Source organism: Centropristis striata, chromosome 13 (assembly GCF_030273125.1).
Source record: "Centropristis striata isolate RG_2023a ecotype Rhode Island chromosome 13, C.striata_1.0, whole genome shotgun sequence".
NCBI lineage: Eukaryota > Metazoa > Chordata > Actinopteri > Perciformes > Serranidae > Centropristis > Centropristis striata.
In genome coordinates this window covers 24,914,817-24,933,378 of record NC_081529.1, presented here as the reverse complement: position 1 = coordinate 24,933,378, position 18,562 = coordinate 24,914,817, and the positions used below count along the sequence as shown (strand labels likewise).

The following is an 18,562-nucleotide window of genomic DNA, read 5'->3' as shown; positions in this document are numbered from 1 at the left end:
ATATTTAATATATTTAACATGTTTATGTATAATTTTGTCACACATAAAATGTATCTGGAAGGTATTCACAGCACTTCACTTTTTACACATTTTGTTATGTTACAGCATTATTCCAAAATTGATTAAATTAATTTTCCCTTAAAATTATACACACAATACCCCATAATGCATTTTTTGACCCATGTTGTGCATTAGAAGCATAGTGATACAAAAGGGGTTTTTATTCAAAAAGTAAGAAGTGAAAACAAAAAATTAGGATGTATGATGATCAAAAACAAGTTGATTGAGGAAAGCCTGGAATACTGAATGATGAAATTAATTTATTGCAAAGATATAGAAAATAAAAACTCAGTCGTGTCACTTTAGACCCATGTTGTGTATCAAAGGGTTAAAAGACCCCAATTATCCTTTTTCTAAAAAAAAAAGTAGTTGAAGAGAAGTTGACAAAATGTAAATGACAAACCATGTACTGTCATAATGTAATAGGTCAGTTTGTTACCGTAGTAATAAGAAATAATACTATTATTACCTGAACTACTATTATTTCCATGTATTTATTCTAGATATTTACCAAAATTGTACTTTAAAAACATCTCAGTAAGAAAAATATATTTTCAGTGGAATACTATTATTATCTAGCATCACTAACTTTATCACTAAATGAAAATTACACCATTTGTAGAGCAGGTTTTAGACAGAAAAATACTTATATAAAAATACTTAAATAATATTAAATTAAATATAATATATAATTATATATCATAGGATTATATAATGGAATAACATTTAATGAATTGTATTTACAACAATGACTGATCAGGTTTGTTTTTGTAACATTTTTTCTAAAATCTAAATTTTTTTTCGTTTTATAGACATTAAACCTATTGCGAAACAGCTCATATTTAGTATCATACCTCAAAGGGAATAACAACATATTTTAACATTGTTTGAAATATGACTTGACAATATATTTTGGCACATATAGAGTCCTTTCTCAGGACTTTCCCTGACTACAGATAAAAGATGAAGGAATGTATTTACAGTACACACCAAACTCCTTATCTTTAATAGGTCTGGTTAGAAAGTCAATAGAGGGAACTTGCTTCAAATCTCTGCTTAAATTTTAAGTACTGAAGTTTTTCTGCAATCTTGTCTTAATTAATTATTCAGTAAAAAACATGGCTCTATTTATTTACTTATTTATAATTGCTGGTTTCGATTTTGTGGATATATGAGGGCAACAAATCCAATGTAACCCTGTATCATATCTCACAGGCTGTAAAGAAATGGATTCTTAGTTATTTCTTTAGATTATCTTCTAGTTAATTTAGTCAAAGTAAACCTTTGATGGATAAAAGAAAACCACATAAATGCTTCTTTTCTGTCACACAAGATGGCACTGTTCAGCTGCATTTCATCCCATGACACCACATGTGCTCACACATAATTTAGATAAAGAAACATGGCTTTACACGGTTCGGTCTGATATCATGCTACATTACTGCCTCAGTGTGTTTCCCTCTGATGCACCGTGCTGCTGTTAATCCTTTCTGCTCTCTGGTTCTGCTGCAATGCATTCCTGGTTTGTAATTATGCATTCAGTGAGCAAAGTTATCTCAGATGATACAGCATGTTTGCATGTCTATGGTGGTATTTCAAGTAGCTTGTGCTATGTTGATACCAAACTGTCAAACAAAAGCAAACACGCAGGAAGATAAGCGTGGCAAGCACGGCCGTTATCAGCAGGAAGTTTTTAATTGTCTATAATGTACACAGTGTGTGTTGGTCTTGGCACCTGTCTCTGTGGGACTCATATCTTCAAATATGGTGCAACTTTACAATCTGACACAAGGCTTGGAGATAAAAAGATTCACAAAGTAGCAGATGAAATAATTAGCTCGACTGATTTAAATATATATGTACACTACCGGTCAAAAGTTTTAGAACACCCCAATTTTTCCAGTTATTGAAATTCAAGCAGTTCAAGTCAAATGAACAGCTTGAAAGGGTACAAAGGTAAGTGGTGAACTGCCAGAGGTAAATAAAAAAAGGTAAGCTTAACCAAAACTGAAAAATAATGTATATTTCAGAATTATACAAGTAGGCCTTTTTCAGGGAACAAGAAATGGGTTAACAACTTAACTCTATGGAGTCTTGGGCTATTTTGTCGATTTTTTAATTCTTTTCATGTCTTTGTAAGTCATTTTGTGTCTTTTTTTTGTCATTTTGTGTCTTTTTTTGCTCATTTTGTGTCTTTTTTTAGTCCTTTAGTCCAACATAAAATGTGATTTTGAATCTTTTTTTTACTTTCAAAACACTATCATGCTCAATAAAGAATTTTAAATGTTGCAAATGTGCATTAATTTCAGAGTACACTGAGACATTAAACTGCATAATTTTCAATTAAATTCTGGAAAAGTTGTTGTGTTCTAAAACTTTTGACCAGTAGTGTATGTATGCCATGTTAACTTTTACCCTACTTTTCCTGTGTCGCTTAACAGAACATGTGAAACTTGTCAGGCTTCTTCTTCCATACAGCTTTTTAACTTCACATTGAAAGTTTGATGCAGATGTATTTAAGTGTCTCTTTGTGAGAAGTCAGTAGTAAAAAAAAAAGAAGTGTGACCTCCTTTTTTTCTGAAGTGAAATGTGGAAGCAATTTTAGCCCCGAGCTACCTGGCTCTGTCCCAAGTCCAGCAGCTGAGAAAGAGCACTCATCCTTCAGTGACGTGGAGTGAGTGGGTGCTTCAGCTTCAGACAGGACATCCCTGCCGCCTCTCTGCACCGCAAAGGCTCAGTGTGACGTCAGATTCAAGGGTGCTGTGCAGGGGATGGTGTTAGTCATCAGCCCTGATGGTGTAACACAGCACAGATACAAAACAAATATTATTCACACACAAGCAGCGATATAATGTATAATAAATCATGCATGCTCTACAGCAGTGCTATAACATTCATATGCCTTTGTTTTGACTAAACTACACTATAAAACTGTGTTTTTATTAAAAGATCAGCTTGAAAATGTAATCTGACTGACTTTAAAAATGCAAATCAAATCAAATTATGGACCCCACTGCATATCCTAACAAGACCCGCTCTGCAACGCTAGGATTGGTCAGGGCGGAGCCTTACGTCTTTGTGCCTCACGTTCTTGTGACTTAATGATATGCTAGTTAGCAAAACTAATGGGTAACGGTAATTTTACGGTTATGGTTAACGTATAATTACATGTGAGGTGTCATGAAGGCTTAATCGCCTGCTAAAGTGACATGCTTGGTTTAGACACAACTTCTTACGACACTGTGCACTGTAAAAAATGTTTGTAAAAATTACAGTAAAACACTGTCAAGTTGCATCAGAAATAGGCTGTAAAATTAAAAATGTTATATCACCGTAGTAGATGCTTGTAATAACCGTAAATCAAGGAATAATGCAAAACTTTTAGACTGTAGAAAACACACAGTTTTTTCATGTAAAATGAATGGAGAAATACCATAATGTCACAAGGACACAATCACCCTAAAAATAAAGGCACTACTCAGTCTAAATTACTGTTTTTGCTGATTTTTACATTTAAATTTACAGTAGAAAACTCACTGTATTTTTTACGGTGAAATTCTGGTAACCACAGCTGCCGGTATTTTACCGTAAATTAAACAGATTTTTTTTACAATGTGTGACGTAGGATGTCTGGTGCCGCTGTGACCAATTGGGGAACCATAAGAACGGGACTTTCTGGGGTAAAGTTGTATTGTGGGTGATGTAGGCACCATGTTCTGACAAATAAAAAAGGAAAATGTGTGGAATTTAAAAAAGAGATGATATCTCTGTTTGTGCTGCTTCAGTTTTGATTTAGTACTCTTTTACAATGCTATCTCAAGTTGTACAGCATTTTGTTTGTACCTTCATTAAAGGCACTCTATGCAAGAATTGTCTCTTAGCTACATTTTGTAAAAACAACATTCAAACCTGGCCCCTCCTCCCTTGCTCAACAAAAGTGAAAGTAAACCCCGGAGTCCTTGTCGATTTGGAATGAGCTTTGTCCGCTTTGCATTTGCACATTTTCAGCACAGTGTCCACTGTTTTTGTAGTTTCAAAGCAAAAAGAAAATAAATAGGAAATACAGGCAGAGGGCAGGGTCTCTGCAGAAACAGACACCACTACTTATTTCTGCAGGGTCATATGTGATGATTGAGAGAGCAACTTCCTAGTTTTTGAATGGGAACACCCTGCATAGTATACCTTAAACCTGTTAAAACTCACCTGCCTGGGTAGCATTAGGGTTAGCCTTGTAACAGAAAAACTGTAAGATCAAAATGCACGTATGAAGCTTCATTATGTCTACTAGTTTTTGAGAATGGACCTGTTTACCATATGGCTAAAGCACAACCTCAATCAATGTGCCATCAATTCAAAACAACAAAAGTTTTTTTTAGTCTAACCCCTCCCATCGCTGGTTCTATGAGGTTAACTGCTACTTTTGGGTTTAAAAAGAAGTGATATAAAAGTATTAACGATTAGTGGATGTGATTAACAACCATGCATCTCTCTTATGCTGTGAGTTGGCTTCATGGCTCCTGGTGATAAAATTTACTCACCACCAAATGACCAAACTGTTCCAACTTACAAAGCATTAAAGAAGTTGTCAGATATTCAAATAGCAGCATGAATCCCTTTTCAGTCCAAGACAGCTCTCATGTTATTCGTCACTTGGTGTGTGAACCCTTTATTGACATTTTAATATTGCGTGTATTTATAAAAGTATGATTCAAAGGCAAAAGTGGAGACAAGGAGAGGGGGAAAGAGAAAAAGAGAGAGTGGGGCTTTTCCTAACTTCCCACTTTCTGTTTGAAAACAGAGGGTGGGATGAGAGAGAAAAATAGATAAAGAGGGAGAGAGAGAGAGAGAGAGAGAGAGAGAGAGAGAGAGAGAGAGAGAGAGAGAGAGAGAGAGAGAGAGATGATGGTGCACCAGTGGACCACAGTAGTTCTAACCTTATCAGAGGCTTTCTGCCCCATTGTGTGAATCCGCCCTTCCTAGGAAATGAGGGCTTCCTGTTGTTTTATAGAGCCTTCCTGCAAAAAGGTTGAGATATGTAATCCCTACCCACCAGGGAAGACGGACAGAGCATTGTCAGGCAAAATGACAGCCACTAGTTTCTCACTTATGTTTTCTGGGTGTTTTGTGACTCTTCTCATCTGGGGTAAGTAGAGGATTTATGCTGTCCATTTCTTCACTCTTATGATATAACTTCTTTACTTGCCCTCTGTCTCACCTCTCAAAAGGAATGCTTAGGGGCTTTCAGTGATTGAGTGGCTTTTAGAAAGGAGCTTAGTGAGTCTCATGATTGAGTTTTATACTTAAACACTTTGGTTTAAGGGTCATAGATTGATTTTAGCCCACTTGTCAAAGATTCTTTGTGTCATTATTTGTTGATAATACTGTCATCTGGTTACTACATATGAGTCACGCTGTAGTTTTATTTGCTCCTATTTATTAAATAAGACTTTTGAATCTTGGAGGGCATGCATTGACAGTTTAAATGTTGAAAATATCAAGATTTCCCCAAAGGAGTGGCAGACAAAGGGAGGATGCATTGACCTGTTCATTCCCCACACCTTGTTATTTCCTTGAGCCCCCTCTATTTTCACAGTTTTTGACTTTTAACTTTTTTTATTATTTTATTTCTCTCATAGCAGGATGCACGACAGTGGTCTGTCTGGTTAATGAAAAGTTAGCAGTGATACCCACCACAACAATAGGTAAGTGTTTTTAAAGGAAAAAAGAGAGAAAATATTTCAAACAAAAGCATAAATACTTGGACTAAGATGACCTCTTTTGTCTACAGGGTATCCTTCAACAGAGATGATGGTTGCCAGTAAGTTTACATCTTTTTTCTATTACACTGTATTGTAGACTATAATTGCATGTCTGTGTTCCCCTAACAAAATAAATCTGCTAATGGTCAGGTTTTGATTTATACTTACTTAAATATTTTAGCAGAAATACACAAGACCAATTTACATGTTCTATATTTTACAGTTACAAAATGATGATTATGTATTTGTGTCCACTGGGGGATTGTTTTGGATCAGTTCCTTAAATTTATATGCTTGGCCTGGAACTGACAAACACAGAAAGCAGAGCACAGAGATCCTGGTTTCTGCCAAGATCCCCTTTGTGTGTACTGTCATGAGAATCCAAGACAAACTCCTCGGGAGGTCTCTACCATTGTGGGGTCAGCAGCAGTAGACACGAGGCCCATAGTGGTTTGAGGTTAAAGGTTAACTTAAACCTCATTATAAGCAGACCCCACCTGGCTCAACTTCCTGAATTTGTTCGTCATTCACCCCATGCAACGTCTGTGATCAACGCATGAACTCCAGGGTTGTGAAACAACTGGAACTTTGGAGCAGCGCCCCTTTCACTGTTCCTCCTCCTGTGCCTTCCCTTTTTTTTCTTTCCCCTGACTGTCCCCCCTCCTTCCCCTGCCAACTCCCCCCAACTCTGAGCTCCTCCTCTGCTGAAAAGACACATTTCCTGATGTCATTACTAAATCAAAATGCAGCTCGGCAAACAGATGTTGTGAGAGGCCCAACATGTGGATCCAGTGACATAAATTAACAAGTTGGTTGTGAGAAAACATGAACCGTACATTCCATTTTTCATTTAATCAATGAAACTACCTCTCTCACACTGCTCTTTCAAGTGGTGAGTGGTGACAGTGAGAAACTACCTTGCAGATGTAGCACAGTCTTGAGCTCCTCGTGACATAAAAAACCTAAAGTTTCCCACACTTGTGGTGGAAATATCAGTTAGTAGGCCTTTTAAACAGCTGGTCAGCTCTGACTAATAATTTCTTCCAGGTTTGGTCAAATTAACCTAAATATGAAATAATGGCTGTCTGCACAGCACACCCTGCAGAGTCATGATTACATCCACCCCAAAACGCTAAGCCCTAAATGTTTACTTATGTTTCCTATTTGGCAGAGGCAGCCCAAAAGGCAAATAAATCACATGCTGTGAGCTGGCCAGGCCTTCGACTGTGAGAAACTGAGACTAAAAAGCAGAACAAGAGTTAAAGAGTAAAGGGTTTTCAGATGTGAGTCCAGCCCAGCTTGGGTGTGCTCCTTTTTATTTGGGAGAATGGAGAGGACAATCTTTGTTGCCTCCACCCCTTTAAAAAAGGAAGAAAATCCTAAAGAAGCGTGCGTGTGTTGGAGAGGGGAAGAGCTGCTGCCAAGGCGTAGGGCCGTCAGACAGATCTTCGAAGAACATCTGGTAACTGCGGGTAACACTGTTTGGACATCTGGTAACCGAAGGTTACACTGCGTCTCTTCCATCCTGTCGGGTTTCCTGTTATGCCTCGCTGTACACAGTCTAAGAAGTTCAGGTTTATGATACATGGTCACCGGTTGGGGAAAACGCACCTTTATTCATTTTTTCTGACATGAAGGGAGCACTTGGTTTCATTGGGGTATTCCTCTCCTTTCTCTGCGGTGAGTGTGTGGTCTCCCTTCTACAGCTGCAAATACCTGCCTCATTTCTAGTGAAGCTACTCATGAGCTGCAATACTTCTTTCAATTGAAATTTGCTCAGATGTTCTGTATGTCTCAGATACCTGATGGACTTATTTAATCAACTGAATAAAAAAATTGTGAAGAGAATTTAAGTGAGCTGCATTACTGTTTGATGTTGAGTTTTAATTTAAAAATCTGATTTTACTCTGTTTTAGATGCCACTCATGGAAAACCCCCCTTGCCATTTGGTAGGTGACATAACTTTATTACCTAATACATATCATTCAGGTCTAATCTCAAACGCATCTTTATTGTCATTTCCTATCACTCTCTATCTTTTCTCTTATCTCTTTAATTCATGCAGCTTGTGGGAATAATTCTAACTATTGTTTGGAGTATTGCGAAATCTGTAACGAGTTTTATCACGCGCCAACAATGGACTGCCTGTCCACTCTGCTGGAGCATTTATGTCTCCCCAAGTTCGTCAACCCAATGGCATCAATGAACAGCACTGACTGGTGCACTTGGGGCAACGTTAGCGGGTAAGTAGTGTGTTTATATTTGGAGTTAATTTGGCTTTTTAAAAAAATGAATGACGACTAAATCATCTCCTGCACATCCCCTGTCTCTGCAGTTTGTATAGTAACCTAAGCAATTGCACGGAGGAGATATCTGACTGTCTACTGATCCCATGGCCCAACCTGCTGGTGGAACAGCTCTTTGTGGACATTCACTCTAGATTCTTCAAGGATTGTCCTACAGAGGAGCTAAGTGACCCACCACCTGCTATCGTCTTCGCTCTGGTAATAACTCCCATCTGCCTGATCCCTATCATGGTTAGCCTCGTAGTGCTCAAGACCAAGAATGGCGACGGCAGCTCCTGAAAACCCAGAATCTCGGCTCTGCTCACAATCACCAAGAATATCTTGTTTTTGACCAGCAGCTCTCCCTCCTTTCCCAACCTGAGGACTACAGCTTGTTTACTCACACACTGTGCTTTCATCTCACCACTGACTTTGCAGAGGACTGTTTTTTTTCCCACGCTTCACAATTCAGAGGAATTCTGAGACATCAACCACAGAGGAAACCTTTTGCAAAGATGACACGATTGTGAGTCATAATCGGTGGCGTCACAATGATTGCGTCTGCTCAATGACAACCTCCCCGATGCTTAAAGAGACTTAATCTGTGTTTGCGTATTTCTTGTAATATACTGTGACAAAATTTTTATTTTCAACCACCCCGCTCGAGATCTGAACATTTATCTATTGGTCGAATCCAATTTGCACACATTATTCAGAATATAGAGCATGATTTTTACTGGAGAACCCAGTGTTCAGGGTTATGATGACAAAAGCTCTGGAGCTTGCAAAAGTAAGGTTAAAATATATTTGTGACGACTCTTGTGTTGATGAGAGACAAGGTAATTTTATTACTGAACTCCTGGAATTCTTCTTATGCATTTAGTTTTTCCAAACCTTATTCAACTGTATGTTTGTTCCTCAGATAAAGGGCCACTTTCAAATTGATCATCCTGACTAGTTACAGGAGATCAACACATTCTCATACGTTAACATAATGATCACCGTTTTAGACACTTCATAAAACTATGCGAAAGAGTCATAGTTTGTTTAAGTTTAGGTAACAAAACTTCCTAATTATGTTTTGGGAAAAAATACATGATAAGGCTTTGGAAGAGATAGATAAACAAGTAAAAGAAATGGAGATAACTTACAGAAGTGAAGTAGTTACATAGGTGACATGGATGTGGAAGTTATGTTACGTAACTGTGAAATGACAGTGTTGACTTTTGGTTTGACTGGATGAAAAATCTGTGTTGTGTTTAACTCACCCACCCTAAACCAACATGATCTCACAGAAATCCGTGAAATAGCCACGGATTCGCTTAACTTAAAATCCGTGGAATAGCCACGGAATCGCTCAAATTTCCGTGAAACTGACACGGATTTCGCTACAATGCAAGTTAATGACAGTCATATTTTTCTGGCGCGATCTTCACCACGAAGTGATTATGTACATTCACTGAGTGAAGATTTAGAAAATAAAATGTGATCAAAATCCATTTTTATGCAGAAACTAAGTCAAAATATTGATTTTTCACTAAAAATGAGAGAACTGTCCGCCATGTTTTTTGTTCTGACCGCTGGGACCTTGAAAGTCACGTGACTTGGAACAAACCAATAGGAACAAATATCCATGGAATAGCCACGGGATATGACTGTCATTAACTTGCATTGTAGCGAAATCTGTGTCAGTTTCACGGAAATTTGAGCGATTCCGTGGCTATTCCACGGATTTTGAGTTAAGCGAAATCCGTGGCTATTTCACGGATTTCTGTGAGACCAGGTTGCCTAAACAGACCTTGTTGTTCTTTATACTCCTCTCTTCCACCTTTGCTTTTACATGACCCTTAGAATTGTTACAACCACTAGAGGGTGCCTCCCAACAACAAATGTAAATATGAAGGGATTTAAGCTGCTGTACAAACAACATGTGTGGTCATTTTAAGGGGCAGAACTTGCTTATATCAAACTTAACTCTGCTTTGAGCCATTAATTCGACAATGTACAGGATGTACGCATAGGGCATGTGCAACCTAAACTGATTTCAAGCCTAAACTAAATACAGGTATGCATACAGGGTTGATGTATGGAAAGGGCCCTCTGCATGGGTAAAGAAAGGACAGAAACATGAGTATAATGTGATGCATGGATCTGGTTATGTGAGTCATAGCGTGTGTATAAGGTTTGAGGTCAGAGGTTACAGATGGGACACAATGAATGGGTACGCCCAGAAAAAGGGAATTTCTTTCCTGGTATTGTCTATTTTTGAAACCCTTCAGCACCTTCCCCTGTCCAGACAACGACGACAATCCTCATGATCACATGATGAGCTAATTAAAGCAAAGTTTATCCAACATCTCCATCCAGTTCAGACGAACATAGAGATGAACAGACAGACAATTGTCTGCACAATATAGCGACAAACACTGAGCAACCACACAAAGACAAAAGTGTTATCTTGATTCATGATAATGTGATTATGTATTGTACAGTATGGATTGACGATAAAGCCATTGTATGCGCTTTCAGATTTGGATCAAAATGTGTATTTATATATGTCCGCCATTGTCAGGACTTAGTAGACCTACTGTACCATCTGAGAGAACACATTCTGCCTGCTCTCACACCATTTACTGTATTTTAATATACTTTTTTCTATATTATATCGAATTAAATCTACAATTGGATTGTGGGCTTTGTCTCTTTTTTTTCCAGATAAGTGTAAACCATCCAAACAGGCTCTTTTGTAGCCAATCATAACATGAAAAAAGGCTGTATTCAGTTCAGCTCATGTTCACAGGGATACATTGACAGGGTTGCGGCATCATTCTGGCAAAAATACCCTTTAACCTTTGTCAGTATTTGATTAAACACCCTTCTCCCTTGAGTACAGTGCAGATGGCATTGCTTTGCACCTCAGGTAGTGTTTCACTGTATCTCAGTGAGTAGTGTATTGTGGTGCTGTTGCTATGCTGCGCAAGTGCTGATGTAGTGAAGGAAGCAGTGACAGCAGTCATGTATCACACCCTCATCTGGCAAACACAACACTGCAGGGTGGGCCTGTGTGTGTGTGTGTGTGTCTGTCAGGGCTGGGTGGGAAAGTGTGTTCGGTGACCTTCTTCCTCTCTACTTGTCGGGTCATCCTCGTCCCCACCCCCTCCCGATCTCATCCAATTCTGTGTTACTCCTTGTTGTTACAGCAAGCCAGAATTTTTGACGCCATCATGCAAGATGTGATTGTGAAAATGATATTAATCATATTTTATTAGTCACATTGTAACAATTGTTTCAGGAGTGTTTGTGCTTTCAGTGCACAAGTTAAATACCCAAGGTCAATTTAAAATACATGAGCATGTGTTCAGTCAGGAAACCCTGCCCTCTAGTGGTTTAATGTGATACAGTGACGGACAGCTTTGTCACTCAGGAGCAAGTTTTTATATCAGCACCAACATGACTGTCATCTAAAAAAAGGTAACTGCAATTTTCTTTATTTGTGTCAAATTTATCTGTATATAAATGTGTACTGTAGTTAACAGAGGCCTTGTATTCATTATGGTTTTGCTGTCAAGAAAGAATGAAACAATTGTGGAGAAATTGACATTTAACTTGTTAACACTGTATGTGCTGTACTTAAGACTTGTATTTTATTTTTTAATTATTTCTGTCTATATTTGTTAACATTTTGACAAACAGGAACCATTGAAAGTATGTTGAATTAACTATCACTGCATATATATATATATATATATATGTATATATATATATATATGAAATGATTGAGACAATGTGATTTATTCTTAATGGATAAAGTTTATATCTTCTCAAAACTTTCTTAATCAATCTCTTCCAAAGATATCGCAATGAAAATGAAACCACAATTAACAGAGGATTGTGTCTGAAAACAAAATTGTTCCAACTTTATGTGCATTTGTGTATGATGGAAAACATTAAGAATTATGTCGTAAAAAAAAAGATTTATTTTGATGCCTTCGGTATTACAGTTGTTCTACAATGTTGAAAATAATAACAATACATAAAAATAATTCAAGAGAAGATGTGTCTAAACTTTTGACTGGTACTGTATATAAAACTCTTGACATAAGTGATGGCACAAAAACGTCATGTTACTGTAAAAGCTTACAATACTAAGCTGTGTGGTCGGGCAGATCTGGGCATCTCTGTGCAGCACAGTGAAGTATGCTTCACTTAGGATCCTTCAAGGGAGCACATGAGGCCAATAGGTTATTCTCCACTCCAGTGGCAATGCCACAGCACAATTACATAACATTTTGAGATGCCTCCGCTATATAAATCATCTGATTTGAACACAATCCCAGTGGGGCTCAGTTTCAATGATTTGTGCTGACACTGAAGTGAGATGACTAAATGCTGTGGGGTCGAAGTTTCTCTCTGAAAAGTCCTCCAGATGTATACTGTTATGTAAAATCTGACAATAGTTAGTTTGTAGATAGTTTTGAACTTTTATTTACACCAAATTAATGACCAAGATTCTACATATAAGATAATCCTGTATGTGTAATTGGTGAGATTCATTTAAACTAAGCTTAAAAAAACAAACACAACAATATACACATTATGTGAGCTATAGTGAGTTCAGATATGAGAGAATATAAATGGCACACCCATGGATACATATGTTTCTGGAACTGACTGTGTTTTCAGAAGATACAAGAGGCCTTACTTTCTCTGCAGTACTGATCACGCCCAAGAGCCACAGCTGCGTCTCCAGTTGCAGGTTTTTGGCACCGGAGCCTCTGACGGGGGCTTCTTGGTCTTCTCACCGTGGGAGCCGATGACTGCTATGTCCCAGAGATCTGGCAGAGCGGTTGGAAGGACAGCGGGTAAGGGCATCTGTACATAAACTGCTGGATGCTTTGGCAGACTTGGTTGTGAGGCTGGAGACTTTGGCTGAGGAAACAGTTTTATATGAAGGAGCGTTCAGCAGCATCACTGACAGCTGGTCGACCTCCACAGGTGGCTGGAGAAAGTAAGCTTTCTGGATTCTGTGCCAAGTTATTGATGAGTTATTGACATCTCGTGAAATTTATAGATGTCTTTGTCTATAAAAATCTGTTTGCATTACACATTTTTCACACAGAGTAGTTTATTTGAGCACTTGCAGGCTGGAGTTCTGCCAGACTTGATGAAAATTAAAAGATTGCATCCATTGATGCGAGTCATTCAGTGTGACATGAGTAATTACTTTGTTGCGCGAGATCCAGGCAGCTGGCACTGCTGTGTCAGAGCTGACCCTACAGCTGGATGACACCAGTGCTGGCAGCAGATGACTGTACATTCAAGTAGGTTTGACATCAGAACTGCTGCTCCATCAGTCAGAATAAAGTCAAAGAAATACAGAGCTTGAACAACCGTGTGTGCCGCGGCCAGCCGAAAAAACTGAGCGACAGAAATATTGTTCAGTTTCTTTGATGATGATGGAAAAGGAGCACCAACCTGTGAAGGTCAAAAGTACTGGTCAGGTAAAGATCCTGAGAGATTTAGTCCTGTATGAAGCTGGAGACCCGAGAAACAACCAGAGAATCAGGAATCAGGAAACTAAACAATGCATTAACATGTTTTACCGATTCTGGGAGTTTATCTGAAGATGCCATTGGTTACAATAGAGAACGAATCAACCGCACAATAAGTGTGTTAATATCATTGATATACAGTATTTGCAATAATAGTGAGAAATTAAATTGTATAGAGTATTTTACTATGCCACAATCTATTTTTCTCCAATGTGCAATATCCGTGAAAACACAAAATACAAAAGAAAATACAAAAAGAAAATAAATATTAATATATATGTGCAATATTAAAAATGTGCATGTAATGTATGTATATTATATGTGTATTATGTCTATTATTTTGTATTTTTATTTATTTTATATATCTTTGAAACTCCAGTGATGACTGCATTTCCCCACTACAGGATAAATAAACTCTTATCTTATCTTATCTAGCATTGAAGGTGCATGAGGGATTTTCCCACTAGTTAATAAACTTGTGAGCACACCAGTGTTACTGGGTACACCAGACATTTTTACAAGAAAAGATATTCGTCCATGAGGCTCAGTATCTTGATGGTGATTGAACATGCTTACATTTTTTCCCTCTTCTTTCACATCACCACTGATGTCTTGAACCTGGGTTTGTAGACACTCAGCATTATGGCGTCTAGAAAGTAATTTACTCAAGAATAATCTATCTATAAAAGCAAGAAGCGTCTGTGTGTGTGTGTGTGTGTGTGTGTGTGTGTGGATGTCGGCCTCGGGCATATCTTGCTGATTTCGAATGTGGCTTGCGCATGGCACGAAGTTGCGCATCGTCGATTTAGAAGATTTTTGAATTAATTTGTTTCGGCATTGCACTGTTTCCGATCGGACGCCTTTTAGGGGAGCTCCGCCCCATTGTGTGATAGGCCTACACCTGGTCAGTAACACAATTCACTCTGGATTTCCACACCTGACTCATCTCATCTGTAAGTCTATTAAGCCTACCTTTCTTTCAAAGTTTTAAACTGCGCTAAAAGGTTTGATTTTCTAAAATATTCAAATAGTTTCCAGCGAATATCAATGTTCAATGTGTATGTGCTGGATGGTGTGCGTACCTTATGAAAAGTAAATGTTTTATGGAGTTGCAGACGTTGTAGTGGTCTGCATGTAATGTGCAAATTCTGTTATTCACATCCATCTGTTTGTGCTGCATGTAAACTTATTCCCTCCTATATCTGTGTCTGTATATATGTCTAACCATGTTGAATGACTAAGTTTCTTTTTCTTAAAATAACTATTTCTGTGTCTCTTTATATCTCAATGTACATCCATGTATTACCCAATATACACTTTGTATATTAACACTACACAAGAGTATTACACCTCATTGTACATCCCACTTTCACACACAACCTCATTTGGCCATAATTGAAAAATCTACTTAATCTCCCACTATATGAATACATACTTCCTACAGGCTCTGCACTAGTCCTTGTAAATAACAAGTCTTAAACAATGAGTTTTGTTACCATTTGGGGGCAGCAGAAACGAGTTGTGAACACCGACACATTATCAAACTTGTTTGCAAACAGTTGCTTATTAACACATCCAGCAAACATGAAGCAACATCAGCATTCAGTCAGAGCTGTGTTTGTTTCTGCCACCTGTTAATCCAACATTCACTCCTTTTTAGCTCCTATTTTAGTTTCTGCTTTTGCTTTTGAGGGAAATTTCCCAATGACACTTTAGCTGCTGAATGCTCCACTTAATTCAACAGTTAGTTCTTATCTTAGCTTGTCTGCTGTTTGGCAATCGGTAGCATACAGCAGCCAAAAATGATTGATGTTGTGAGAGCATGAAATTGAAAAAAAAGTTTTGAAAAAGTTAAGTTGGAATGTGTAAACAACGGCTGAAAGTTTCTATAGAGCTCTGTAGAGTGAGCATACAGCAGTCAGGTCATAATATGTGAGTTCATCACTGCCAGCATGTTGGGACTCATAAAAATAGTGATTATCCACACTTTAAGTAGTTACTTTTTGTGGGTGTTTACATTATTATCTTGTATCTTCAAAAACAAAACAAAATGCTACAACACAACAGCAGGGACAGCTCAATTTCCATGAATTATGAATTATTATATAGCGCTCATGTACTGCAGTTTACATACTTTAACTTTGTGAGTGCCCTAAGTACAGTCTCAAAACATAGTGGCAACATGATGCTAAGATATTTTAATTGTTTTGTACAAGCAGTGGTGGAAAAAGTATTCATATCTCTTACTTCAGTAAAAGTTCTAATACCACTCTGTGAAATTAATCCACTTCAAGTAAGTCCTGGATTCATTACTTAAGTAAAAGTATAACGGTATCAGCATCAAAATGTACTTAAATAAATATATAAAAAATAGTTAATATATGATTGTATTATTATTGATGCATTTATGTAACCAGCATTTTAATATTGTCAGTGTAGCACCTCCTTTTAACTACTTAATATATTGTTATGATGTTTAGTTCAAAATAATAATCCCTTCAATATTGACCTGAAAAGTATAGAGGAGTAGAAGAATAAAGTTACATAGAACTGAAATAATCAAGTAAAGTACAAGTATCTGAAACTTGTACTTGGGTACAGTACTTGAATAAATGTACTTAGTTACATTCCACCACTGAGAACAATTCAGAAAATGAAATTTGATTAGGTTTGTGTCATGTAAGAAACGGACACTTATTATTACGTCACAATATTTATTACAAACATTCACTAACCTTACAGTCTGAGAGGCCTTAACCATTATGCCCTCCTCAAATTTATTACCCTTTGGTGACCCTCATGGCCAAAATAGGCCACTGCTATTAAATCACCATACAGCAATATCTTTTTTCAGATTTTTCCCCCCATAAATCTCTTAAACAACTTAAGACTTGTTGAAAACTACCAAACAATAAATCGTTTTCAGATTTTTAAACCTTTATATGCCAGTTTATATATTTGAATTTTTCTATAATTTCCTCCAAAAAAACACAAAAAATGATTATTTTCCCCCATAAAATAAATAATAGGGAGCTGGGGTTTTGGTGGTGATTAGAGTCTTGGATATGTCAAAGATTAGCAACAAAATTGATTCGATTGCATCAGTATTTTTTATGTAGTGCCAGATTTGATAGAAATCAAATATATAAACTGGCATATAAAGGGATAAAATTCTGAAAATGATTTAATGTTTGGTAATTTTGAACAGGTCTGAAGTTGTTTAAGAGATTTACGGAAAACAAATGGAAAAAAATATTGACGTATGGTGAGTTAATAGCAGTTTTTGTGTAAAGGCCACGAGGGTCACGAGAGGGTAGTAAATGCACCAAAGGAGTATAAAAGACATGTAAGGATCAATGACAATGGATTTTTTAAAAATTTACTAAAAAGAAAAGTTCCTGCAAAAATTCATGCCTCAAGCTGATGATCAACAAATGAAAAAAAAAAAGGCCCTAAAATGCCCAACGAGGGCATGAATGTTAAGAAGAGGCTTTCTGACGGGCCAGTTTATTGTAATAAGTACTGCAGAGAACACTGAGTGTCCCCCCTCAGGTTATTTATCTGTGTTGTTACATGATATACATCTGCATGGTGAGATGTTCCAAAGTAAACTAACATGATGAAACAATTTCCAAAGCCTACTAGGACCTTTGACCCTCACATCTAATCCAAAGAAATGATCAACAGTCTGTGTAACATGACCCACAGAGTTTTTTTTAAAAACAAAACAAACATGCAGAACAATGCAACCCCTGCTTAGCTTAAAAAATATTTGACTTTATTGTTTTACCCTTGTAGCCAGCTCTCTTGATGGGAACCTGAGTGGGACTGAGGCCTGTAATTGAGCTCCGATGACCGGGCTGCAGGCGTCTGCTGCCAGCCCGACACTGAGTGAACTGTGTGAGAGTGCCAGGCCCTGCTGGATGTCGAGGCTTGTTTGGAGCCAGGAATAGCAGGAGAAGAGGGTGAGCCACATTAATGCCACTGTCTGATAATAATGACAACGTTTGTAACAATGCAAAAACAACCATTGAACACTCTGAATGTATACATTATATTTACCACTGATGGAAGAAGTTTTCAAATTAGGGCTGGGAAATGTATTAATATTATTTCGATATTGTGATATGAAGGTAGATATCATCATCATTTGGATATTGTCATATTCTTATACTAGTGCAGTGCCCATAGGAAGAATGAAATCTTTAGCATGCTAATCGTGAGATAGCACATTACGCAGGATGCTGCACTAAAAGTACATTAACATGAACCCAATTAGCTGATGTACTATATTGCATGTAAGTATCTCATATCAAATGATTATGGGCATTACGCTAAGCAACATGAATGTCATCCCTGAATTACAAAGTAATGCAACATAAGAAGTGAATAAAGCTAAATCTCCGCTTAGCATGCTAATAACAGAATTTGCACATTACATGCAGACCACTACAACGTATGGAACTCCATAAAACACTTACTTTTCATAAGGTACCACACCATCCAGCACATACACATTGAACATTGATATTCGCTAGAAACTATTCAAATATTATTGGAAAATCGAACCTTGTAGCACACTTTAAAACTCCTAAAGATAGGTAGGCTAAACGGACTTACAGATGAGATGAGTCAGGGTGGAAATACAGAGTGAATTGTGTTACTGACCAGGTGTAGGCCTATCACACAATGGGGCGGAGCTCCCCTAAAAGGCGTCCGATCGGAAACAGTGCAATGCCGCAACACGTCCTACTTAAATAATATTTTCAAAATGAATTCAAAAATCTTAAAAATCGAGGATGCACACTTTCGTGCCATGTGCAAGCCACATACGAAATGTTAGGTAAGTCTGACTAACGATCAGCGAGATATGCCCTAGACACACACACACACAGATGCTTCTTGC

General features: G+C 37.6%; 2 protein-coding genes across 3 annotated transcripts in view; both read left to right on the top strand.

Annotated features, from left to right (window-relative positions):
- The window catches only part of cntnap1 (contactin associated protein 1), a 55,530-nt gene extending 44,965 nt beyond the window's left edge, over nt 1-10,565 (top strand). Inside the window, exon 25 of the transcript XR_009395526.1 lies at nt 10,556-10,565. The gene's annotated coding sequence lies outside the window, so the exon portion shown is untranslated. The remainder of the gene's footprint in view (nt 1-10,555) is intronic.
- ramp2 (receptor (G protein-coupled) activity modifying protein 2) lies at nt 5,092-10,791 on the top strand. 2 transcript variants are annotated; one of them, XM_059349030.1, is made up of 6 exons: nt 5,092-5,203; nt 5,697-5,762; nt 5,849-5,878; nt 7,736-7,768; nt 7,885-8,062; nt 8,155-10,791. In XM_059349030.1, exons 1-6 carry the CDS (start codon nt 5,143-5,145, stop codon nt 8,402-8,404), a joined length of 618 nt encoding a protein of 205 aa, XP_059205013.1. In that variant the 5' UTR covers nt 5,092-5,142; the 3' UTR covers nt 8,405-10,791. The 2 variants fall into 2 exon arrangements, with proteins under 2 accessions (XP_059205013.1, XP_059205015.1); XM_059349032.1 differs by having other exon boundaries at nt 5,104-5,203; nt 5,700-5,762.
- The last annotated feature ends 7,771 nt before the right edge of the window (nt 10,792-18,562 follow it).

Coding starts and splice junctions, on each gene's coding strand:
- ramp2 (XM_059349030.1), top strand. CDS start 5,143: ATGACAGCCACTAGTTTCTCACTTATGTTTTCTGGGTGTTTTGTGACT. Junction 5,763..5,848: donor GATACCCACCACAACAATAG/GTAAGTGTTTTT, acceptor TTTTGTCTACAG/GGTATCCTTCAACAGAGATG. Junction 8,063..8,154: donor ACTTGGGGCAACGTTAGCGG/GTAAGTAGTGTG, acceptor CTGTCTCTGCAG/TTTGTATAGTAACCTAAGCA.